Raw genomic sequence first — 24910 nt, forward strand, 5'->3', positions numbered from 1 at the left:
GCAAATGGCTGCAATATAACAAAGAGTGAAAAATTGAAGGGGGTCTGAATACTTTCCGTACCCACTGTATATATATGAAAGTCCGTTTCCGCCACGGAGTACAAAAAAAAAAGGTAATTGCAACTTTTTATCTCACAATTCTGAGTTTTTTCTCACAATTGCAAGTTTACATTTTGCAATTCTGACTTTTTTCTTTCAGAATTGTGAGATATAAACTTGCAGTTCTGAGAAATTAAGTCATAATTGCATGCTATAAACTCACAGTTGAGAGTTTTAAAGTCAGTATTGCTTGATATAGACTTGCAATTGCAAGAAAAAAAGAACGTCAGAATCTCACACTTATTAGTTTATAGTTTATATCCTGGTTGCAATTATGAGTTCATATCATTCAAGTGCTAGTTTATATCGCAATACTGAGAAATAAAGATGTAAACTCTCAATCGCAAGAAAAAAGTCTTAATTTGTTAGATAAAAACTTGCAATACCCTATTTTTATTTTTTATTCAGTGGCGGAAATGGGTTTCCATATATATACTGCTAAAAGTAAAACTGAAATAAAAATGAATAATAAATAAAAAAAGGTAATTATATATATATTTAATCTTTGGATTTTATTTCAGCATTATTTCAGTTAACAAAAACTATTTTGAGTAGTTTTAGTTGCAGTTTTGTAACACTGATGTTGCCATACTAAAATTGTGTTTGTGTGTGTCTTCAGATTTTGGACTCAGTAAGGAGTCGATCGATCACGAAAATAAAGCATACTCTTTCTGCGGGACAGTAGAGTATATGGCTCCAGAGGTGGTGAACAGAAGAGGACACACTTATAGCGCTGACTGGTGGTCTTACGGTGTACTCATGGTGAGGGAGCACCACTTCCTGTTTCTACTCGTTTATTTTAACTTTTTGTAATTTGCTTTTTTCATTAAAATTTTTATTTTAACTTTTTTTTTTTTGTAAATTTTATGTATTTTATTTTGTTATTCATTTTTATTAATAAGTTAATAATGTTATTAATACATTTAAATGATTTTGTTATTTTAAAATACATTTAGGAAATGTAAAAATGTATTATTAAATAACAACTAATATAAAATTATAAAAAAAAATCTTGAACACTATCTAAACTGGGCTGGAGCAATCTGGAATAGTGTTCCATTAGACAGTTAACAATGACTGAGTGCACTTTTATTCATATAAAATCACACTTCAGAGAAACAACTTGTTTTGTTCTCTATCCTCAGTTTGAAATGCTGACTGGAACGCTGCCTTTCCAAGGCAAGGACCGCAAGGAAACCATGACTATGATTCTAAAGTGAGTGCGACGGCCTCATCCTTCCGCTATCCCAGCAGAGACTCCACTCACACTATAATCTAAACACAGTCATCCACTCTGAGTGGGAAGAGCCAGCGGAATTGGTCTGTGTAACATCTGGATGCTAAGTGCTGTAGCGATAAGGATAAGCCCTTGGATTAGCTGACAGTGCTGTTTATCTTAAAGACTAAGCACTAAACCATCAGTAAACACGCAACCACACAAAACATACGTCACGTCATAATGTGGCCTGCTGAAGAGTGAATAACGCTCCGGCGTGACACTAGCACTGCTGTGGTGGATAATTATAATCAAAGGTCTGCGTACAGTTTTACGGCTTTGATAAACTGTAGTAATGTGGTTTTAGTAGAATGACTGCAGACATTTAGAGAAGGCGAGATGAGAGTTTGTCAATTACAGTGTTCATCTGAGGCTTCTGCAGAGGACTGATAAGAACCGACAATTGCCACTGATGTGAATACACAAAGTATTAGCTGTGGAAGTGACATCAGTGCAGATGACAGTGACTGACTTTGTCTTTTTCCTCTGTTCTATGTTATCTGACCTCCAGACTTGTGTAGACAGATTTTGGACCATAATTTGACTTTATCATCACAAGATCTAATACACATTACAGCTCATTCTGTTAAAAAAAAAAAACTGCTCACTTAGAGAGGAACTGATTTTCTGGCCGACATGACATGTTTGGCATGTAAAGGCTGAAAAATTATGTAGAAAATACGCTTAATTGGATAACAGAGCATTAGAATAACAATATGTTCTTCAATCTGATTGGTCAACGACCGGCACTTACAATTGTGTAGCTTAATAATAAAGGGATGATCTTTCATTTGCTGACTATCTGAACTCTGGCTTGATTCTTGATATGATTTTTTTGTTTGTTTGTTTTTTGCTTTTTTTGTAGGGCGAAGCTTGGAATGCCTCCGTTTCTGAGTTCAGAAGCTCAGAGTCTCCTCAGGAGCCTTTTCAAACGAAACCCTTCCAATAGATTAGGTAAGCCCACTCACGTACACTGGCATTTAAAAGTTTGGGAACTTTATTCTGTTCTATTCTATTCTATTCTATTCTATTCTGCAAGGATGCACTGAATTAACCAAAGGTGACAACAAAGACATTTATAATGTTATAAAAAATATATATTTCAAATAAATACTGTTCTTTTTAACTTTCTGCTCTTTAAAGAATCCAGAAAAAATACATCATTTTTTTCCACAAAAATGTACAACACAACTCTTTCAGCATTGTTAATAATAACGTAAATAATGTTTCTTGAGCACCAAATCAGCATATTAGAATGATTTCTGAAGGATCATGTGATTTTTGCCATCACAGGAGTAAATTGCATTTTAAAATATATTCAAATAAAAAGCAGTTGTCAAATTATATTAATATTTAATTCATCAAACATTATATTTAAATATATTTACTTTATTGTGTGAACTGTATTTTTTTACTAAAATAAATGCAACTTTGGTGAGCATAATAGACTTCTTAAATCATTAAAGGGGTCATATGATGTTGCTAAAAAGAACATTATTTTGTGTATTTGGTGTAATGAAATGTAATACTGACCCCAGCCTTTTAAATAGCAGTGTATTAGACTGACTGGATGGTCATTTCTGCAGAGTAAGTTATGCATATTTGATTTTAACTTGACTGTGGTCATCTGCAGGTGCTGGTCCAGACGGAGTTGAAGAGATAAAGAGACACCCATTTTATGCTACCATTGACTGGAATGTGAGTCTTTACAGGAACATTTTTACAGGAATGACACTCTATTAATGTAAGGTGGTTTTAATGTTTTATCGTGTCTTGTTTGTCTAAGAAATTATTTAGAAGAGAGATTCACCCACCCTTCAAACCAGCCTCTGGCAGACCAGACGACACATTCTACTTTGACCCAGAATTTACAGCAAAAACTCCCAAAGGTACATCAGCTTATTATAACGGACTGTGTCTGACCCTAGATCAGGTAGACTGTGTTTGCCATCCATCTTTAATCCCCTCTCAGACAAAAACACGAAAACCTATTTATTTAAATGCTGCTAGACCTTTTGAAATCTGTCGGATTATTTGATGGTGTATTTAATGACTTGATCAAAACCGCTGTGTGTTTTCTGCTAGACTCTCCAGGTGTACCCCCTAGTGCCAATGCCAATCAACTCTTCAGAGGCTTCAGTTTTGTGGCCATCAGCTCAGAAGAAGAGTCTCAACCCTTGCAGAGCAACAGTGTGAGCTCTATAGTTCAGGTATACACACAGTTAAGCCTCTTTCCACGTAGTATATGCTGTAATGACTGTTTTTAACGTCTAGCTATGAGTCAGATTTTATGTCAGCATTACATCTGGTTGTTTTTACTCTGTAACAGCTCCACAGAAGCGTGTCTCAGTTCAATGACGCATATGAGGTGAAGGAGGATATCGGGGTTGGCTCGTATTCCATCTGCAGACGCTGCATACAGAAAAGCACAGGAATGGAGTATGCAGTGAAGGTGAGAAGCGAGTCATATTAAACCAACACACTGACTGGTTGCTTTCATTGAGGCAGTAAGTCACCATCCAGAACACTTTAGCAAATTAATAGCAAAAAAAAATCATTTAAAAACGAAATGTTATTTATATGTACCAGTCATTATTGGATTTATTTAACTGCCTGTTCATTTCCCATTTAGTTTATATTTAGATTAAAAATAAAACACTAAAAACTCAAATCAATCATTTTAATTGTAAATTTAGGCCTCATAACATAACATAAATGTATCAAAAAGGAACGCTCATAAATAATAATGTAATAATAGCAATTATTAAACAGAAAAAATTAAATATATTTTAAAATTACATATTAAATTAAACTTTAAATGAGCGTTAAATGTTATTTTAAAATTTTTATGTATTGACATTTTTCATTTTTAATAATAAAAAACACTACTAATTTATTAACTTTGTTAAATTGTAATATTTAGCATATAACAATGAATATCCATTTTTTATAGTTGACATTATTATAATACAGAAATTCACTTGTAGCAATTAAAACAACTCGTTTTAGGTTTTATTGTTTTATTTTCAATTTAGTATTAATTATTTAAATTCTAGACAGCATTAATTTTTAAAGTATTTTTGGCCTTTTGAAAGACAATTTAATACTGCTTTTTTATACAATGACTTTCTTGGACATTGTAATATATCTCTCTATATTTTTCTTGTTTAGATAATCAATAAAGCTAAACGGGATCCAACGGAGGAGGTGGAAATTCTGTTACGCTATGGACAGCATCCAAATATAATCACCTTGAAAGACGTGAGTGTTTAAAACAAGGATGCAGTCTTTTTATTTTCATCCATAAGGTTGAAAGACAATAGTCTGTGGCGGCAGACTCTGAGCTTTGTCTCAGTGGCTAAACACAATTCTATTAAGGTAATGTCTTGTTCTTTTCAAAGAGCATTGATGTGTTTACCTAAAACCGATTCTGCTCTGACATTTCCGGAATGACAGAGTAGTATAATGAGTTTCTGCTCTTATAATCTTTCCTGCAAATTACTCCGAGCAGGTTATCCATCATTCATATTCATTTAGCAGTGTATTAGTATTATTGTTTCCTTACATTATAAATGCATCTGCTTCAAGTGTTCCTTAAACACGGCATTGATTGCCTTCAAACACAAAATTTGTTTTGCTGCAGATGTAAACATCCTAATCGTAGTGTTATGTATTGCAGAATTGGTTTCTATTGCATTTAATGAAAAGTGATGTTAGTAATAAAATAGAAGAGATGTTGAATTTAAACTGATTAGCGATGATCGACTAATATAACTGTGTCACTGTATGCAGGTGTACGACGATGGACGCTCAGTGTATCTGGTGACAGAACTGCTGAAGGGAGGGGAACTGCTGGATAAGATCCTCAGACAGAAGTTCTTCTCAGAGCGAGAGGCCAGCGCTGTGCTGTACACCATCACAAAGACTGTGGAGTACCTGCACACTCAAGGGGTATGTGACCTCGCTAGAGCTCAAACTATAGTAAAGAACAAAGTAAAATGTGTGCCATACAGACAGTACATCAATATGTTTAGGGAGACAATAGCTGAGGGAATGAAACTTAAAGCCCAGCTGAAGTACATTAAGATTGTGATCTTGGGAAACAGATGAGGCTTTGTGAGACTGCTGCACCCCTGGTCTTACCACATACTGCTTTATAATGGCTCTGATGCAGATAAACTCAACATTAGAAGCCAAGAGGGTCATAAATAATAATGTAATAATAACAATTATTAAACAGAAAAAATTAAATATATTTTAAAATTACATATTAAATTAAACTTTAAATGAGCGTTAAATGTTCTTTTAAAATTTTTATGTATTGACATTTTTCATTTTTAATAATAAAAAACACTACTAATTTATTAACTTTGTTAAATTGTAATATTTAGCATATAACAATGAATATCCATTTTTTATAGTTGACATTATTATAATACAGAAATTCACTTGTAGCAATTAAAACAACTCGTTTTAGGTTTTATTGTTTTATTTTCAATTTAGTATTAATTATTTAAATTCTAGACAGCATTAATTTTTAAAGTATTTTTGGCCTTTTGAAAGACAATTTAATACTGCTTTTTTATACAATGACTTTCTTGGACATTGTAATATATCTCTCTATATTTTTCTTGTTTAGATAATCAATAAAGCTAAACGGGATCCAACGGAGGAGGTGGAAATTCTGTTACGCTATGGACAGCATCCAAATATAATCACCTTGAAAGACGTGAGTGTTTAAAACAAGGATGCAGTCTTTTTATTTTCATCCATAAGGTTGAAAGACAATAGTCTGTGGCGGCAGACTCTGAGCTTTGTCTCAGTGGCTAAACACAATTCTATTAAGGTAATGTCTTGTTCTTTTCAAAGAGCATTGATGTGTTTACCTAAAACCGATTCTGCTCTGACATTTCCGGAATGACAGAGTAGTATAATGAGTTTCTGCTCTTATAATCTTTCCTGCAAATTACTCCGAGCAGGTTATCCATCATTCATATTCATTTAGCAGTGTATTAGTATTATTGTTTCCTTACATTATAAATGCATCTGCTTCAAGTGTTCCTTAAACACGGCATTGATTGCCTTCAAACACAAAATTTGTTTTGCTGCAGATGTAAACATCCTAATCGTAGTGTTATGTATTGCAGAATTGGTTTCTATTGCATTTAATGAAAAGTGATGTTAGTAATAAAATAGAAGAGATGTTGAATTTAAACTGATTAGCGATGATCGACTAATATAACTGTGTCACTGTATGCAGGTGTACGACGATGGACGCTCAGTGTATCTGGTGACAGAACTGCTGAAGGGAGGGGAACTGCTGGATAAGATCCTCAGACAGAAGTTCTTCTCAGAGCGAGAGGCCAGCGCTGTGCTGTACACCATCACAAAGACTGTGGAGTACCTGCACACTCAAGGGGTATGTGACCTCGCTAGAGCTCAAACTATAGTAAAGAACAAAGTAAAATGTGTGCAATACATCAGTGTTTAGGGAGACAATAGCTGAGGGAATGAAACGTAAAGCCCAGCTGAAGTACATTAAGATTGTGATCTTGGGAAACAGATGAGGCTTTGTGAGACTGCTGCACCCCTGGTCTTACCACATACTGCTTTATAATGGCTCTGATGCAGATAAACTCAACATTAGAAGCCAAGAGGGTCTCATTCAAGCCGCAATAGATGAAAAAGCCTGTAGTATACACAGCTATTCAAGAGTTCTCGAGATGTTTTGAAAAAGTCTCATATGCTCATCAAGGCTGCATTTATTTGATGAAAAATAGTCAAGGCAAGGCAAGTTTATTTATATAGCACATTTCATACACAATGGTAATTCAAAGTGCTTTACATACAGTAAAACAGTAATATTGTAAAATATTATCACAATGTTTTCTATTTTAATCTGTTTTATAAAATGTCATTTATTCCTGTGATGCAAAGCTGAATTTTCAGCATCATAACTCCATTCTTCAATGTCACATGATCCTTCAGAAATCATTCTAATATGCGGATTTGACGCTCAAGAAATATTTCTTATTATTAATAATGTTGAAAACAGTTGTGCTGTTTAATACTTTTTTTTTTTTCAAGTTTATGAACAGCATTTACTCGAAATAGAAATCTTTTGTAACCTTATAAATGTCTATACTGTCACTTTTTATCAATTGAATGTGTCCTTGCTAAATTAAAGTATTAATTTATTTTTAAAAAATCATACTGACTCCAAACGTTTGGACGGTAGTGTATATAACTGTATATAATAAAATTGAAATGATTATGTAAAAATGTATAATAACAGTAATAATTTGAATTAGAAATGAAGTGATCATTTAAAATGTATTTAAAAATGTTTTTATATGGTCCGTGAGCCACCTTGGTTCTAACGTAAGCTTCCTTTCCTCCTCATCAGGTGGTTCACAGGGATCTGAAGCCCAGTAACATCCTTTATGTTGATGAATCTGGGAATCCCGAGTCCATCCGGATCTGTGACTTTGGCTTTGCCAAGCAGCTGAGAGCGGAAAACGGACTGCTGATGACGCCCTGTTACACTGCCAACTTTGTGGCCCCAGAGGTACATTTTGCATGTCGGAGGTGGCACAAGATTTTGTAAAATAAAAGTCAGTTTCTTAATCAAAAAAAAATAATTTTGGTCCCCAGGTGCTGAAGAAACAGGGTTATGATGCTGCCTGTGATATCTGGAGTTTAGGCGTCCTTTTGTACACGATGTTAACTGGGTAAGTAAGTATGTAAACCTAGCACTGACTATAGTTTTGAAAATGTGTTTGTATTCAACTGACACTGGGCTTTTTCTCAGCTTTACTCCATTTGCTAATGGCCCAGAGGACACACCGGAGGAGATTCTAGCTCGAATCGGCAGTGGGAAGTTTTCTCTCACAGGCGGATACTGGAGCTCTGTTTCACTTGAGGCAAAGGTCTACATCTAAATTACACTCTTCAAAAAACATCTCCTTAAAGGCCCACCAGACAAAAAAAATCATTCAAACACCTTGTCTTTTACAGGACTTGGTGTCTAAGATGTTGCATGTAGACCCCCATCAGAGACTAACAGCTGCACAGGTGTTGAAACATCCCTGGATCCTTCACAGAGACCAGCTCCCCAAATACCAGCTGAACAGACAGGACGCCCCCCATCTGGTTAAGGTTTGGTCCTGTCCACACATTATGCTTTAGAATAAAACTTAAATATCTAAAAATATTCCCATAAATATTTTACTTTGCTCTTAAACTTATTTTATATTTCAAATGCTCCTAGAATACACAAGGTTCCCAAATTCACAGAATTTTTTTTAAATATCAAGGAATTATTAACAAATGTACTGTATTTTTATAATATTAACAGTTTTTTAATATTATTAAAAGTATATTTAAATTCTTAATATATATCATATTTATTACTTCCTTTCTTCCAGTAGATAAGGACTAATTATTATGAATGACGATGATAGATAGATGGATAGATGTATAGATAGATAGATAGATGATATCTTCCAGTAGATGAGTAATTATTATGAATCACGATAGATAGATAGATAGATAGATAGATATAGATAGATAGATAGATAGATAGATGATATCTTCCAGTAGATGAGTAATTATTATGAATCTAGATAGATAGATAGATAGATAGATGTGTGTATATATATATTTATCTAGAATTTTCTTTTTTTACATTTGATAAAAAGATGACAATTTTTCAGAAGACAGTTTAATTCAGCAAGGTTTGTGTGAAATCTTTCCTCCTGTAGGGGGCGATGGCTGCTACATACTCTGCCTTGAATAGGAACGTTCCTCCCATGCTGGAGCCCGTGGGCTGTTCTATTCTCGCTCAGCGCAGAGGAGTGAAAAAACTGACCTCCACTGCTTTATGAGCAAATACCTTCCACCTCCAACCCCGTGACCTCTAGCTTGGTTTGAGCACAGCCTGAACTCGGCTTGCTTGCTGCCCACCATGCATCATGGCCTTAGAGCCAAGCGTAGATTCTGAGGACCCCTGGTGGACAATCAAAATCTTCCTTCACTGGTTACAATGAGGGCCAATAAAAACAGTTCGGCCTGTACAATCACGCCTCTGCCTCTAAACGCAAACCAATGAAGAATCTGTGGACTATTTCTGAGGAGCAAATTATCTGAGCGTATGAATATAAACATACTGCATCTCAGTCGTTATAAAAAGCTAAGATGTATTCAGGGAAGATGTGGATTTTAGAGGACGACGACAAATTCCTGCACCAAAGTGTGCGCACAGTTGCGAAAAGCTTCAGTTGTATGGGGATGTTGTATATGGGATATGTTCCTGTCAGGCTGACACTGAATATTCAAATTGTATCCTGTTCTGGCCTATTATTTTACATCATTAACGCCACATTGCATATTTAAGTCCCAACAAACCTGGCGTATCCCAGCAAATCTTGTTCTCCAGTCATTTTTGGACAGCGAAAAAGGAGAGACTCTCTCAGCAGATCCATACAAGACTGTAAGACGAGTCCAAATGTTTATATGACCACTGCTGGTGTTAGCTTAGCGTTCTTTTTACAAAACGACAATGTGAACGAGGTCCAAAGCACAAAAATGCAGTGGAGGCCTACATGTAAACGGCACAGAATGTCAAAAAGAGAACTCAGGTGAAACGCAATACATTATACAAAAAAAATAATCTGGAACGGAAATGTATACGGCTGTATCGCCTCACCTAAAACCTGCTGACCTGTTTATTTGTTCGAATGTAGAGAATTACAGAAATGCTCAGAGATATATGTAGTTACTTTTTAAGTGACTACTTACAGCCGTGACATATTTTTATAAATGTGCATGGGCAAGATGCTATATTAGCTAGTAGCTCTGTGGAAGTGGGCATGACTGAGGATGTTTTCCCCCCTTTATAATTCCTTACAGGTTTTTTTTTTCTGAGCATGTTTAAATATGTTGTACATTTTTATTTTCATCTCAGTTGTATTTTTTCCCATCTTTGACTTGGAAGAGTGCTGGAAATGTTGCTGTCCATATAGCAAGCTGCTATCCTTCTTTCTTTTGTACATGTAGAAAATAAAGTTGGCCATTTTTACAAAAACACTTTATTATGACTGTAAATGTATTTTTTTGCACTGTTGTCATTTTTATAGAAAGTGTTCATCGTACAATATACTCAGAACATGGGTGAGCCAAAGCGCAAAGACAAGCTTTTAATTATGCTGCATGTTAGATTTTTTAGATATTTGGTGAAATCTGACCTAAATTTGCATAGCACATTTGATGATCTAAATGTCACTTTGACCTTCTGATTCAATGCAAAGAATTCAAATTGCATGGCTGGCTGTGTTGCAGGAAACAATATGTTTTAACACTATATTTATTATTTATAATTCTGTTTATAAAGTGTGGCTGAGCCTTTAGAAACAAAATTGTTAAAAATATATACACTACCATTTAAAGGGGTGGTTGATTGCGATTTCACTTTTTTAACATTAGTGTGTAATGTTGCTGTTTGAGCATAAACAATATCTGCAAAGTTACGAAGCTGAAAGTTCAATGCAAACGGAGATATCATCTTTTAAAATTCTGTCAGTTTAATGCCTACAAAAACGGCTGGTAGGGACTACAACAAGTTACTTCCGGGTTCGTGACTTAACAAACCCAGATAAACCCGCCCTCGGGAAAAGACCGCAAAGGGGACGAGGCCATGCTGCGCTGCTTTAAAGAAGAGGAAGAGAAAACTAGAGGTGCACGTTCTCCATAGACAGCAACGCAACTGAAATGTTCCCAAGTCAGCTGCGTCACATGGATACACTGTTTCTGTTCAGATCAAATCACAACAACGTAGGAAACAGATCTGGCGTGACGCAGTTGACACAGAACAGCATATGCTGTTTACATCCAGTGGATAATGGCACTAGGGTGATGCAGAGGAGACGAATTGTTGAATAAAGTCGTTATTTTTTTTCTTTTGCGCACAAAAAGTATTCTCGTAGCTTCGTATAATTGCGGATGTACCACTGATGTCACATGGATTATTTTACAGATCTCCTTGCTATGTTTCTGGACCTGGGAACATTACGGTTCCGTTGCGGTCTATGCAGGGTCAGACAGCTCTCAGATTCCATCAAAAATATCTTAATTTGTGTTCCCAAGATGAACGAAGGTCTTACGTGTTTGAAACGACATGAGGGTGAATAATTAATGACAGAATTTTCATTTTTGGGTGAACTATCCCTTTAACGACGCCTTTGTTTACAATACACCTGTAGCACATGCTGCTGAGGTGAGGGGCGGGACGATTAGACGTGCACTAGAGGCGGTTTAGCCAATCACAACACACTGTGCTAGCAAACCAATCAGAGCCCACCGCCTATTTCTGAGGGAGGGGCTTCATAAAAGCAGGAAATGATCAGCATGTTTCTCAGAGAAGGGACAGAGCGGTGTGGAATAAAGGTAAATGATGTGAAAAAGAATGCGTTTTTTTTTTTCGTTTTTTTTTTAAACGAGGCATTAACACATGTTAGACTGCACCCCATAAACACAATCAAGCCTAGAATAAAACCAGTGAACCACCCCTTTAAAATTTTGGGGTAAAGTAAAATACTAATATGATGAAATATTATTACAATTTAAAAACTGTTTTCTGTTTTAAGATATTTTTAAAATGTAATTTATTCCTGTAATGACAAAGCTGAATTTTCAGTCTCCAGTCTTCAGTGTCACATGATCCTTCAGAAATCATTCTAATATGCTGATTCGATGCTCAAGAAACATTTCTTATTGTCATTGTTGAAAACAGTTGTGCTGCCTAATATTTTTGTGGAAATCATGACACATTTTCTAAATGCATAGAAAGTTTAAAAGAACAGCATTTATCAGAAACTGAAACAAATTATAATTGTCTTTACTGTCACATTTGGTCCATATAATGCATCCCATGCTAAATAAAAGTATTAATTTCAAATTTAAAAAAAAAAAGAAGAGAGAAACTTACTAATGCCAATCTTTTAAACTAGTGTATTTATAACTATAAAATTTAGAAAATCTGACCATAAATGTGTCTCTTCGCATCAAGACTACAACAGTCTTAAAGTAATAATCATACATGATATTTTAATACTGTTTTTTAAGAAAAGCATCTTATAATGTAATATGTCTTTGTAAATATGCATGTAGAATGTATAAACATTATTAGCAGCTAAACATTATTACTAACACCACAGAGACTTACATTTTCTACATGATAAAAAGATAATCAAATGTACGTACAATATATGGTTACATATTCTGTAAAAAGAAATACAGAAATCTGCCTACAATATACAATTTTTAGTTTAACTGACCATGTAACTAACATTTAAACAGAATTAGGCCTTTAGGTTTAACTATAAACCTAACTAGTGAAAGAAAAAAAAAAAGAGTTTTCACCTTTGGTTAGCCAAAAAAAAAAAGAAGTAAAAAACTAACAAAAAAAACCTATGCAGTTCATTTTAAAATTCTTGTTTAGATGGAGATCTCATTGTGTGCCAGAGCTTTCCTCACTCTTCTTCTCCTCTTCATGATTATCTTGGGGAAGTTCCTTTTCCACAACCACATTTTCAGACTCCACACCTTCGACTGTTGATGGATCCACTGAATTCCCAGACAGAACTTCCATCTCATCTTCACTGAGCAGCTCTATCTCAGCTTCTTCCCGCCTCAGTCACTGGATCCATTCCTTCCTCAGAGCTATTCACACTGACAAGACTTATTTCAGTATCGTTTGGCTGGTTCTCAACAGACTCATCAGGCTGCTGCTCAGAAAGGCTCTTCTGCTCATGGGTGGCCATGTGTGCCGTGTAGCCTCGCTGTGAAAAATAAATTTTGCAGATGTCGCAGTAGAACGGGGTCATCACGTTGTGTTTGTCCATGTGTTTGACGTAGCCGTTGACTCTTAGGAAACCCTTATCGCAGGTCTTACACAAGAGTTTCTCTCCAGCATGAGATGATTTGAGATGCTGAATGAGGGAACCTCTGTACTGATAGCTCTTTTCACAGATGGGGCAGATGCATGTGAGTTTGGATGAGTGATGTTTCATGTGAGCAACGAGAGCAACTTTGTAGCCGAAACGTCTGGGACATAAGTGGCATGTGAACGGCGTGGTCGACTCCGCATCCTCGTGAACTTTCTGGTGAGCTTTCAAAAAAGCTTGATGGGGGAAGCCCTTTCCACACTGTTGGCACACAAACCTCCCTTCTGGATTCTCCTTAGTGTGTATGACTCGATGGCGCAAAAGGAGACCCATTTTAAGAAACTTCTCCCCACAAATTGAACAAATATAAAACTTTTCTTTGACTTCAGATTCGGTTTTATTTTTAGCGTGATTAGCCCGTCGATGCTTCATTAGGGTGCGTCTACTACGGAACCTCTGGCCACAAGTTAGACAGTTGATACACTTTCTGGCATGATTTTCTTTAACCCCGAAAATTACAGTCGAGATGCCGTCCTCAGTAACGGCTAGCTCACTCTCTTCATATTTAACACTCTCATCCCGTGAGGAGTTCAGCTCTTGTCCAGATGTCATGTTGGTACTCAGCTCATATTCAAGAGGCTCCTCTTTGACACAAGCAAGTGAAACGGCCTCAGAAATGGTGATTTTACATGTGTCATCTTCCACACTATCGTCTTCTGCTTCCTGTCAGATACAACATAATATAGTATTACATATTATTATAGACAGACAGACAGATAGATAGATAGATAGATAGATGTGTTTACATTCCTATATACACATTTAAATTACATATAACATAATTAAATGTAATTATGTATATATAAATTATGTACTTTATATGTAATTTATGTAATGTAAATAAATGTAATTTATATGTAATATTTTGCTTTATGTAATTTACAGAAGAAAAATATATATAACATTTTAACATGACAAAGTGACATAACATCTTTTAATATATTTATATATAATTACATATTACATTTCATTTATATATTATAAACAAAATGACATTTTACATATTTACAGAACATGTACATATTTACATTTGATTTACATATTACATACAATTTAATTGTGCATTAAATGTAATTATATAATATATATAATAAATGGTGTCATTTACATATGAGCAAAATAAATATTTTAATATAGAATATTGATGTTTAATTATATCGTGTAATTACATTTAATTTATATATTATATACAAAACAATTAAATTGAATTATATTATGTATAATTAAAATATGTAATTTATTGTACAATTGATCTATATATGCTTATATATTCAACATAGTGTTGTTTAATTATATTTAATTGCAATTCATTTATATATTATATATAGAATAAATGTAACTGTACTTTAAGTGTAATTATATATTAAGTTTATTATATATAATAAACAAAATTAATGTCCTACCTGTATCTCCCTTTCTGGCTCAGGTGATCGATTAACAGCTTGTACTGTAGGAACAGCATCCACGCTCAGTATCATGCATGTGGCGTAACCCAGATCCATTTTGAAGTAGTTCTCCTCAGAGAAATGATCCCCGCACACTCGGCATGAAGAGGTTGCGTCTTCCCCATCACCTTTACTGTCTTCGATAAACTTTAACCACAGACTGCGTCTTTTCGGATCCTCGGGTAATATGTAATGAATAATGGTGTCCGATCGGTTCGGACAACCACCTACCACACATTTATGCAGCATGTTTACGACGTAACTGGTTTGAGCTTTAATATGGAATGTTTAGACTATATGAACAAGCTGTTATTTGCATCTAGATTGCCTACAATCCCTTGATCATAGTAGAAAATTCCACTTTAAGGCCTTTTAAATATACAGCATAAGAAAAGGCGTTCAAAACAAGCCGCAATGCTGTTTTTTTCTGATGCCACACATTAATTGTGACACTGTCGCCACCTACCGGATAGGAGGTCTAGTAAATTTATTGCGATTAGTTTGTTTTTTCAATCTTAAATTTATTTTTATCAAGCGCATCTTTCTTTTCAAGTGTATTTTTATCCGTGTTTGCATCTATATTTTAGCTTTACAGAATATATCTGTACTTTTTCCCTTTTCTTAAAAATGTTTTAGTTCCTCTGAACTATTCAGAAATTAGTTAATATATCATGTTAATTTTATATAATATCATCATATCGTATCGTTTTAGATAATAATAAATTGTAGATGTAGCCCAACTACTATAAAAATTCATATTCTATCAGCTCCTGAGCTGGTTGCGGTTGTGAATAAAGTTTTGCGCTGTTGAATGAGGCGATCTGCGAACATTAAAAAATATATTCGATTCAGATATAGGTTATAATATTGTCTCTGCATTGATTCAATACTTAGAAAGTACAGGTTTAATATATAGAATATAAAATAAGGAAGTATATAGGAAATATAAAGGTATGAGTGTGCAAGATGTATGTATGTGGACAGGTATGGAAGTGGTATAAGAGGAAGTGCAGAGTTAAGTTTATTAATATGGATGTTAGCAGAGATGCTTCTCTTTCTATAGGCTGCATGATGCTGGAGGTGCAAGCAGAGGAGATGAACACGAAGCGCTACTTGGGCTTCTGGAGAAGGGACTCTGTTGTTTTCCTCATAAACTTTCCTCAAAAAGGAAAATGTTTCTGATCCGAGTCACCAGCAGACAGCAGTAATGCACACTGATAAGTGCAGATGCCAAAAAAAAGAAGAAGAAGAGGCGATCTGCGCATGCGTCGTTCTCAGCTTTCCTCGATAGCGGCGCTGATCTGCTCACAGCAGCACGTTTGAGAAGTAAAATATTTGACATATTGTTATAATTCCCTAAAGTTTCTGATCATTATACGAGAGCCTTCGACGTCGTTTAAAGAACATGCCGAAAAATAAAGGTAAGGTGGTATATAAAGATACCCTTGTGAGATGTTAGCATTTAATTTAGCACACATGGTAACGTGAGTTATTGCGCGTGATATTGAATGTCGCAGTTTATTGTCAGTGTTTGATGTTTAATTGTGGCAGTTGAATTTGTTTTTGGTTCTGTATTTGATGCATTTTGGTTCATAATATGAAATAAAAGCTCCTGTCAGGTAATGTAAGGGATGCGTTTGGCCGCTATGTGTTGTGTTAGGCAGGTAACGTTACTTATGGATAGTAGCGGACCTGTTAAACGTATTTTGATCTTTACATACTTATAAATTATTAGGTTTAACTATTAAGCTAATATTTGTAAAGGGGATCGTACATTCTAAAGTTAAATAAATACACATGAAATTAACAAGAGTTTTAAGATGTCATTGTAATTGGTATTCTGTTGAATGTGTGTACTTTGTTCAGTCATTAGGCAACACTTCGTTATTGTCATAGGACTCTGTAGTGTGTTCATAAGATGGCATTTTTCCAAGTGTATGATGGTATCTGAGCGCATTTTATTTCTCTGTATCCAGGAAAAGGAGGAAAGAATCGGCGACGTGGTAAGAATGAGAATGAATCTGAGAAAAGGGAGCTGGTGTTTAAAGAGGATGGACAAGGTGTGTTGTAATACTCTTAAAACGAGCGTTCATGATGTAGGGCACTGCCTCTTCAAAACATGATCTGCTTTTAGTTGTATCATTTTTTTCTTCTAAAAAGCTTCTTCTGTCTTCTAGAATATGCTCAGGTCATCAAGATGTTGGGAAATGGGAGATTGGAGGCCATGTGTTTTGATGGAGTCAAGCGGCTTTGTCACATCCGAGGAAAGCTCCGGAAAAAGGTGCACTTTACAGATCCAGTCTGTGAAGCTTCAGACTGAATGCAGATTCAGCATTTCCATCACTTTGTGAATGAGATTGGTCTAAACATTTCTGTCGGTCCACACAGCCAATCAGTCAATATTGTTTGATGAAGCTAACTAATGTAACTCATTTTGGCTATGGAAATTTTGATATGCTGGAAAATTTTAGCAAAGGACAAAATGTTATGAAATGAATTTTGTTGTTTTTTTAGCTGTGTTTATATTATTCTTTAACAGGAATAATTACTAAGATGTTTGTCTTACTCAAGGTCTTATGTCTTTTTTCTTTAATTTAGGTGTGGATTAACACATCAGACATTATTCTCATTGGATTAAGGGACTACCAGGTTTGTTAAATATTTCTTAATATATAATTTCATGTAATATTATACATAATATAGCTATAATTAATTATGATTTAATATTTACACACTTTTTGCTATAATAATTGACTTCCAGGTATGTTCAATATTTAATATAATTATGTATTGTAACATTTTGTTAATTGTATACCTTGTATCATTTATGTAGTGATCGCCTTGAAAATAGCCTTGATGCTGGCATGGTGTTAAAAAGTGAATAAATAAATATGTATTGTAATACTATTTTAAAAATGTAATAAAAATAGAATTGTTTATACTCACTGGATTAAGGAGTTATCAGGTTTAAATATTTATTTTAATATAATTAATTATATACTAATATAGCTATATACAAAGCAAATAATCATATTTTGTGATTTTAATATAATTAAATATAAATGTATTAGGAATGAAATATAAATGTCATTTGTTTGCCTGGAAAAGTATTTTGCCATTTAAAAGCTTTAGTCTTTCAGTTTAAAAATAAGATTCATGCTGCTGATGAAACTACAGTTCTTTTATGCACAGGCTTTTTATTGGAGTGAATATCTGACGTTTTAAATTCTGAAATGTCTTATCAGGATAACAAAGCAGATGTAATTTTGAAGTATAATGCTGATGAGGCTCGGAGTCTGAAAGCCTATGGAGAGCTTCCAGAACACGGTGAGTATATTTATTTTGAAAAACCTGGTTCTTGATGAATGGAGGTTCTTGGCTTACAATATGCTGATCTTTTTGCTGCACTGTATTAAATGCCTTGGCATTAAATTCTTACTGTTGGTGCCTTGCAGCCAAAATCAACGAGACTGATACCTTCGGGCCTGGTGATGACGACGAGATTCAGTTCGATGATATTGGTGATGACGATGAGGACATTGATGATGTTAGTACTAAAACACTCTTATATTCATCTTAAGATTAATTTAAAAACTCAATGTTTTGATTAATTGAAATGGAGACGTGATGTAAGTAGTAAGTGCATCAATCAGGGTTTTGTTCTGACAATACCATGTTCCTTCCCCAGATCTAAGAGGAAAACGCTAGGAAGTGAATGTTTCTCAACCCGAAGCGACGACAGCCTCACATCCCCCCTGAAGTAGCCCCTCCATCATTATGTACACGGAGGCTCAAGTTTTAGGTTTCTCTGACTAAACACATGACTGCATTGTCACCTTCAATCCATTTTGTTATCTTTTAATGTATTTATATTGATTTCACATCAAGTGGAATTTAGTTACAGTACAGAATCTATGGATTCGCAATAAAAAGATAACCAATTTTATGTTTGGTCTTGCAGTCTGTATCCTAATAGACATGTTTAAAAGCTCTGTAAAGGTGAGTGAAACTCTTTTGGTAAAAGCTGATACTTCTAGAGCGCCTCTTGTCTTTTTGAATGTTTTTGAAGTCTCTTATAATTTACTGACCACACAGTGATGCATTGGATGATGCATTTATTCAGAAAGCCTATCTGATTAGCTCTTTGTTTTAATCCATCCTAATTTTCTTTTGTGTTTTTGTCTACTTCAGATGATAACAATTGAATACTCATTTTGCAGGGCTGCTGAATTTATGAAAGTAACTAATCTTGAAGCTCTATGTATTACTTCACAGTTGTTACTCAGAGTTACAACCTAATAGCTTGATACTAAACTACAGAAAACATCAGCAACTGAAATATTTGTAAGATGAAAATGGAAACATTTTTATTTTACTTTCTAAAATGATAGCTCACAAAGCAAATAACCAGGATAAGGAAGTATTTTTGTGTGCGAAATGCAAATAGGCTGATCAATGCAAGAATTATGAGAGTTTATTGATTGTGTTCTTGCAGACTGGCCCTTTTGAATGAGCATGGTGGTTGTTGGTTATAACTTGTTAATTTTAGGTGTATTGTTTTGATGAGCTTATGATGGTTGCTTTTTGTCCTCTGCTGCTTTTGATCAGAAAACCTGTGATTTTGAAATAAAATTCAACATTCAAAATCCTAGAAATGTGTATTTTAAGCCTTTTAAATATCAGTCATTGTCCTATTTTTTTTATTATTTATTATCCACCAGGTTTCTTCATTTTGTTGGAAAACAGTTTTTACCGCCAGTATTTATGAAAAGTACAATCTTGTAATATATTGTCTTTATTGTTGCAGGTGTTTTGGATTATGTGGGTATAAAAAATGCGGTATATTTATAGTAAGTGTGTGTCTAGCCAAAGGCTTGAGTGATATTAGTCACTGTGTTTTGCCCCATCACGTGTGTTGCAGTGTGAAAAACCAAGGTAGCCTATAGCACATGCATCTACATGCTCAGACAGATGTTAACACAGACTTGGAGGACAATACTGTAGTGTGAAAATAGCCCATATGTTCCATAATGTCATATTTGGTTTGTGGTTAAAATTGTCTGTTACTAAAAAATTGAATTACACACTTCTCTAACTGGATGCCTGCACTAGAAATAGTCTTTAGAGGATCTGATTGTTCACATTGTGCATGCATATATCTAGGTCAGACATAATCCAGGCAGATATTTGCATATTTGAGCAGTCTTTACCTCTCAATTATAAGACAATGCCAGATAAATGGCATCCTGTGTTTCCCTTTGTGATCACTAAAGTAGGCTATGGTTATATATTTCCATGCACGTTTAATTAAACGTCTCTAGGGGAAATAAATGGGAATTTCTGCTCTGTGCTCAGCTGCTGAGCTTTCCATATATAGCGCTATGTAAACTATGACGTAATGCGTTGCTCGTGGGTGCATTGCTTACGCGCGCGTGCGCTCGGCACGCGGCAATTGGTCGAGCGTGTTGTAATTTATTAGAACCTCGCGCTCTTGTGGCTCTGCCTTCAGCCTTCGCTAGTAATATCTGGTCGAAGACCGAGATTGTGTTCGGATGAATAAAATCTGAGGTGAAACTGTTTAGTTTTTCGTCGCGTTTTGATTTTTTCAACTTAAATAGTGATTGATAAATAAATGTAGTGAGACTGAATGTCATCTGGATATTGATCGTTGGAAAACTCCCATAGATCAACTGGAAATGGCCACCATCGTGGAAAACCTGTCAGGTACGTTATGTTGTTATATTTTCATTCTTTAAAAAGAAGCCTCACCCGGATTTGACAGTATTGAGGAACCGATAACTGGGAAAGCGAGCTGTTGTCATGGAAACAGGCTGCTGAGGTGAGAGGAGGGTGGGAAACCAAAGACTGACCTGTCCAGGTGAAGAGTGCGTAGCGTTAACCCTTAAATATGTTTTTATTTTTATTATTATTAAAAAGGTGTGACTTTATCATATAGGGAATGAAGACCGGGGCTAGTTGTCACACTGTTTATGCCAGTAAATTCTTCTCAGAGTTGGTAAAATTTCTATTCATACACATACCTTAAACTCTTTACTACACAAAAAAGGCTATTGAACATTTACACTGTTATTAGAAAGAAAGATGCAGGTTGTTAAACCACGTTGATCTTTTGTGACGGGACATGTTGTTAGACTACATTACATGGCGCAAATTTGTACTTGCCATTATGAAGCCTATTACAGGCTTTTCAGCTAAATTTACACAGTAAAACGATCATGAAGCATAAAACAATTCAAGAAACAGTAAAATTATCAAACCACTGTTTTAGCAGACAAATTAATATATTGTGTAGCATTTAAAACAGTCCAGAAGTTCAAATTTAAGACCATTTACAAAAATATTTGAAACTAACGTACAAAATCACTGCCGTAGAAAACGCATCTAATTGCACTCAAACTCTTATACAGTAACTGTTAGTTACAAATAGGGATGTAACGATTAACCGCGAGCCGGTTGAAAATCGATTCAAATATGTGACGATTCAAATCGGTTGAGATGCTAAACAAAAGCTCATCTGCTGTTTCTGTTTCATGCAGAACAGAAACTATGTATAGTTTCACAAAACTGAAGTCAAACCATTCTGTTTTTGCTTCAAATTTAGAAATTATACAATGTAATTTAGATTAAAAAAGCCTCATGTTGCATGTAAGCAGCATCTTTGTTTGGATAATGATTATTATTATGTTTAATGATTATTAAACATAATTATATCATTGTTTGGAAATGATTGCCTCTTATTTTAAATGGAAAGAGCACAGACAAAGCCTTATTTTGTTTATATAAATATATTTCTTTTATTTGTGTTACTTATTTGGTTTGGGGCTTGTTTTAAAATGTTAATTTAGTTTTGTTATTTACATTTACATTACATCCCTAGACAAATATACATTCTATGTGACAACTAGCCCTGGTTTGCACTGCAAGCTATTTATAGCTCTTTTTTAACAGACACATCAGAATAAATGAGTTTGATATTGGGTTTATATATTAGATTCTTATGTTTATTATTGAAAGATTGCTATAATGATTTAACAATTCATACTGTCTGATATAAATGCCTTTTCCTTTAAAAACAAAGCATAAAAATGTGCTTTGTCAAATGTGCTTTAGATTTGAAGCTAACAGGGATCTGACAGACTGTGCCACCGGCTCTGCTGTGAATAGTGGAAAATCACTTTACGAAAAATCGCGTTTGTGTTCCCTTTGAGCATTTTGACTTTGCATATATTTGCATACCATTACACAATTAAAGCCAATGTTTTCAGGACTATAACCACCATAGACATTTAGGGGCTTGAATATTTGGTTACACAAGAAAAAGATTGCACGGACTCCTAAAGGTGTGTTCACTGTTTATGTGCATTTTAACATTTGTTTCCTTTCTCATGCAAAGATGGAGGCTCGAAGAAGGACAGAATTCGACTGGCCAAAGAAAGAAGAGAGGAGAAAGATAAGAGCCAAGGTGAGCTGCAAGTCTTTTATTCAGTTATTACTGTCAACAACGAAATGATATGTTCCTTTCAAAATTGTCTAAAACATTGGCCTGCTTTAGAACCATGTTTAATTCCTAAATGGATTTCATGACAATCTTGTTGATAAGTTAAAGCAGAGGGTTATTCCAGGGCAATAGACTACTGCTCCATTCATCACTGAATCCGATGGTGGAAGACTTCTGATAATACCACTAAGCGCTTAGCACAAATTAATCAGTATTGTCAGCAGGTAAGGAGAGGCTTGGCCTTTCCCGTATCAGGGCAATCTATAGACTTACCTGTGTCCACCCCCACTGTGTGTCTAGCTGTGCGGGAGCGAGCTCTCTTGGAGAAGGAGCAGCGCGCACAGCTGCAGTATGAACGCTCGCTGGTGGAGCGAGGGAGGCGTCTGGAGGAGCAGCGGCAAAAGGAGATGCTCCGTCGTTCCGCCGTGGAGGAGAAAAGGAAGCAGTGCATGGAGGAGGAAAAGGTCAGGGGTTACAGCCAAACTTTATTCTCTTTGGGGTATGCACTCAAAGGACAGATATGAAGTATTTTTTCTCATACACCGTCTTATCTGTGAATTCTTTTATTTTTGGATTTGTTTTGTGTGTAATATTATGATAAAATTATGTTTTTTATTATGCATAGTTTATTGCTGTTCATTTTTTTCCCAACTTGCTTAATCCTTGATGTGGTGTGTGTAATTTTTAGCTATTAAAATACTTAAACATACAGTTTTTGGAGTCAAAACAAATGCAGCAGATAGGAAAAAAATATAAGTAATGTGTAATACTGTTGAAAGTTTAAGGTCAGTAAGATTTTTCTTTTCTTTTTTCTTTTTTTGAAAGAAATTAAAACACATTGCATAGATATATTAACATAATTAATACGATTAATACATTTATTGAGCAAGGTTGCATGAAACTGATCAAAAGACTTCTCTTCATCATAACCTTCTATTCACCTAAGATGCCTGAATCGCAGTTTCCAAAAGTTACAAAAAAGTTAAGCTGTTTTCAACATTGATAATAATAAGAAATGTTTCTTGAGCTGCAGATCAGTATATTAGAATTTTTTCTGAAGCATCATGTGACACTGAAGAATGGAGTAATGATGCTGAAAATTCAGCTTTGCCATAACAGGAATAAATGACAATTTAAAATATATTAAAATAGAAAAGAGTTAATTTAATAATGTTACACAATATTCTATTATTGTACTGTATTTAAAGGGGTCATATGATGCTCTTTGGAGTGTTACAAGCTCTTGGTGCATAAAGAAGATCTGTAAAGTTGCAAAGACTAAAGTCTCAAATCCAAAGAGATATTCTTTATAAAAGTTCAGAGTCAGCCACACCTACCTAAAACGGCTCGTTCTAACACGCCCCAACATACCTACGTCGCTCTGTGGGAAGATTTGCATAACGCCACCCAAATGTTCACGCAAAGAAAGAAGGCGTAACTTTTATTCTCACTGTAGTATTGTTGCCGCCGCCATATCCTGAAGACGCTATGTGCTTCGTTGTGAAAGCGAAACTACTTTGTTTGGTCTTCCAAAAGAGGACGATATTCGCTTCGTCATGCCTAGAGCTGATCTGTGCTGGTCGCTGAGGGAATACAACAGTATGGTGAGGGGCGTAACATTTCCGTCTCACGCTTGAGGTATTCGGCCAATCACAACGCACTGGATAGCTGGCCAATCACAGCACACCTCGCTTTTTCAGACCGATGAACTTTGTAAAAATCGACGCGTTTCAAAAAGGCGGGGCATAGAGGAGAAACAATAATGTACAGTATTTGGAAAATAATGTGTTTTTTTTTTTACTTTAAACCGCATAAACACATTTCATTATACCAAATACACAAAATAATGTTCTTTTTAGCAGCATCATATGACCCCTTTAATATTGAATAAAAGCCAGCTTGTTGAGCATAGGAGACTTATTTAAAAAAAACATGTGATAATCTTACTAGCCCAAACCTTTGAATGGTATTGTATATTGCTAGTATTTCATTATATTATAATCTATATCTATGCTAAACGTTGACCCCTTTGATCTCAAGACAACAACAAACACTCAACCAATAGTGTGAGTTTGGGGCGGGACTACCTTTTTGTCCAAACAATGGAAGATCTAGGGAACATTTGAGAAATCGGTTTGGAAACAGTTATTATCTTTGCATTTTTGCTGATAGCACAAAAATTACACACATCATCTTTAAGCCAGAGAAAAAAATTTTTTTTTTGAGGTGTAGGAAATCATTCCACTATTTTTCATGTGGTAATATGAAAGCCAATACATTGTAGTCAAACATCTTGCATTGGTGGAAAGAAACAGATTTGAGTTGAAAATATTAAAAAAATTAAATAGCTGTAGCTATGTTAGCTCAAGATGTCCAATTTGTGATGGTGACATCACACATGTTGACATTTTTACTGGGCTCCGGTTAGATTTTATAACAAGAATAGTTTTTGTAATCTGTGTGTAATTAAGTCTTTATTCCTGTTGAATTTAACCTCGTAGAGTTCCCACCTTTTGTGACATTGAGCTTTGTCTTAGCAGGAGAGTGAAGTCTTTGTTTATATTGATTG

At 34.9% G+C, this 24910-nt stretch overlaps 3 protein-coding genes and 1 pseudogene across 3 annotated transcripts in view; 3 read left to right on the forward strand and 1 right to left on the reverse strand.

Annotated features, from left to right (window-relative positions):
- The window catches only part of LOC107666634 (ribosomal protein S6 kinase alpha-3-like), a 32181-nt gene extending 21739 nt beyond the window's left edge, over positions 1 to 10442 (forward strand). Inside the window, exons 8-21 of the mRNA XM_016458058.1 lie at positions 719 to 861; positions 1245 to 1315; positions 2241 to 2329; positions 3009 to 3073; positions 3162 to 3264; positions 3461 to 3585; positions 3705 to 3827; positions 4547 to 4636; positions 5168 to 5326; positions 7782 to 7943; positions 8030 to 8106; positions 8187 to 8304; positions 8393 to 8533; positions 9139 to 10442. Of these exons, the coding sequence (XP_016313544.1) occupies positions 719 to 861; positions 1245 to 1315; positions 2241 to 2329; positions 3009 to 3073; positions 3162 to 3264; positions 3461 to 3585; positions 3705 to 3827; positions 4547 to 4636; positions 5168 to 5326; positions 7782 to 7943; positions 8030 to 8106; positions 8187 to 8304; positions 8393 to 8533; positions 9139 to 9261 (1589 nt within the window). The 3' untranslated portion in view covers positions 9262 to 10442. The remainder of the gene's footprint in view (positions 1 to 718; positions 862 to 1244; positions 1316 to 2240; positions 2330 to 3008; positions 3074 to 3161; positions 3265 to 3460; positions 3586 to 3704; positions 3828 to 4546; positions 4637 to 5167; positions 5327 to 7781; positions 7944 to 8029; positions 8107 to 8186; positions 8305 to 8392; positions 8534 to 9138) is intronic.
- A 2428-nt stretch (positions 10443 to 12870) lies between these two features.
- Positions 12871 to 15263, reverse strand: LOC107666614 (histone-lysine N-methyltransferase PRDM9). The gene is made up of 3 exons (XM_016458025.1): positions 14781 to 15263; positions 13148 to 14040; positions 12871 to 13062 (listed from the first exon to the last, which is right to left on the reverse strand). The coding sequence occupies exons 1-3, from the start codon at positions 15069 to 15071 to the stop codon at positions 12882 to 12884; spliced, it is 1365 nt and encodes a 454-aa protein (XP_016313511.1). The 5' UTR covers positions 15072 to 15263; the 3' UTR covers positions 12871 to 12881.
- A 798-nt stretch (positions 15264 to 16061) lies between these two features.
- eif1axb (eukaryotic translation initiation factor 1A X-linked b) lies at positions 16062 to 19473 on the forward strand. The gene is made up of 7 exons (XM_016458062.1): positions 16062 to 16243; positions 16799 to 16882; positions 17000 to 17103; positions 17421 to 17471; positions 18068 to 18149; positions 18278 to 18369; positions 18511 to 19473. Exons 1-7 carry the CDS (start codon positions 16228 to 16230, stop codon positions 18514 to 18516), a joined length of 435 nt encoding a protein of 144 aa, XP_016313548.1. The 5' UTR covers positions 16062 to 16227; the 3' UTR covers positions 18517 to 19473.
- Positions 19474 to 20286: 813 nt separating this feature from the next.
- LOC107666603 (MAP7 domain-containing protein 2-like) overlaps positions 20287 to 24910 on the forward strand; it is a 16288-nt pseudogene continuing 11664 nt past the window's right edge.

This window comes from Sinocyclocheilus anshuiensis, unplaced genomic scaffold, assembly GCF_001515605.1.
Source record: "Sinocyclocheilus anshuiensis isolate Anshui unplaced genomic scaffold, SAMN03320099.WGS_v1.1 scaffold1100, whole genome shotgun sequence".
Lineage (NCBI taxonomy): Eukaryota > Metazoa > Chordata > Actinopteri > Cypriniformes > Cyprinidae > Sinocyclocheilus > Sinocyclocheilus anshuiensis.

Coding starts and splice junctions, on each gene's coding strand:
- LOC107666614 (XM_016458025.1), bottom strand. CDS start 15,071: ATGCTGCATAAATGTGTGGTAGGTGGTTGTCCGAACCGATCGGACACC. Junction 14,041..14,780: donor AGCCAGAAAGGGAGATACAG/GTAGGACATTAA, acceptor TGTATCTGACAG/GAAGCAGAAGACGATAGTGT. Junction 13,063..13,147: donor TCTGAGCAGCAGCCTGATGA/GTCTGTTGAGAA, acceptor CCAGTGACTGAG/GCGGGAAGAAGCTGAGATAG.
- eif1axb (XM_016458062.1), top strand. Junction 17,104..17,420: donor GAGGAAAGCTCCGGAAAAAG/GTGCACTTTACA, acceptor TCTTTAATTTAG/GTGTGGATTAACACATCAGA. Junction 18,150..18,277: donor TGGAGAGCTTCCAGAACACG/GTGAGTATATTT, acceptor GGTGCCTTGCAG/CCAAAATCAACGAGACTGAT.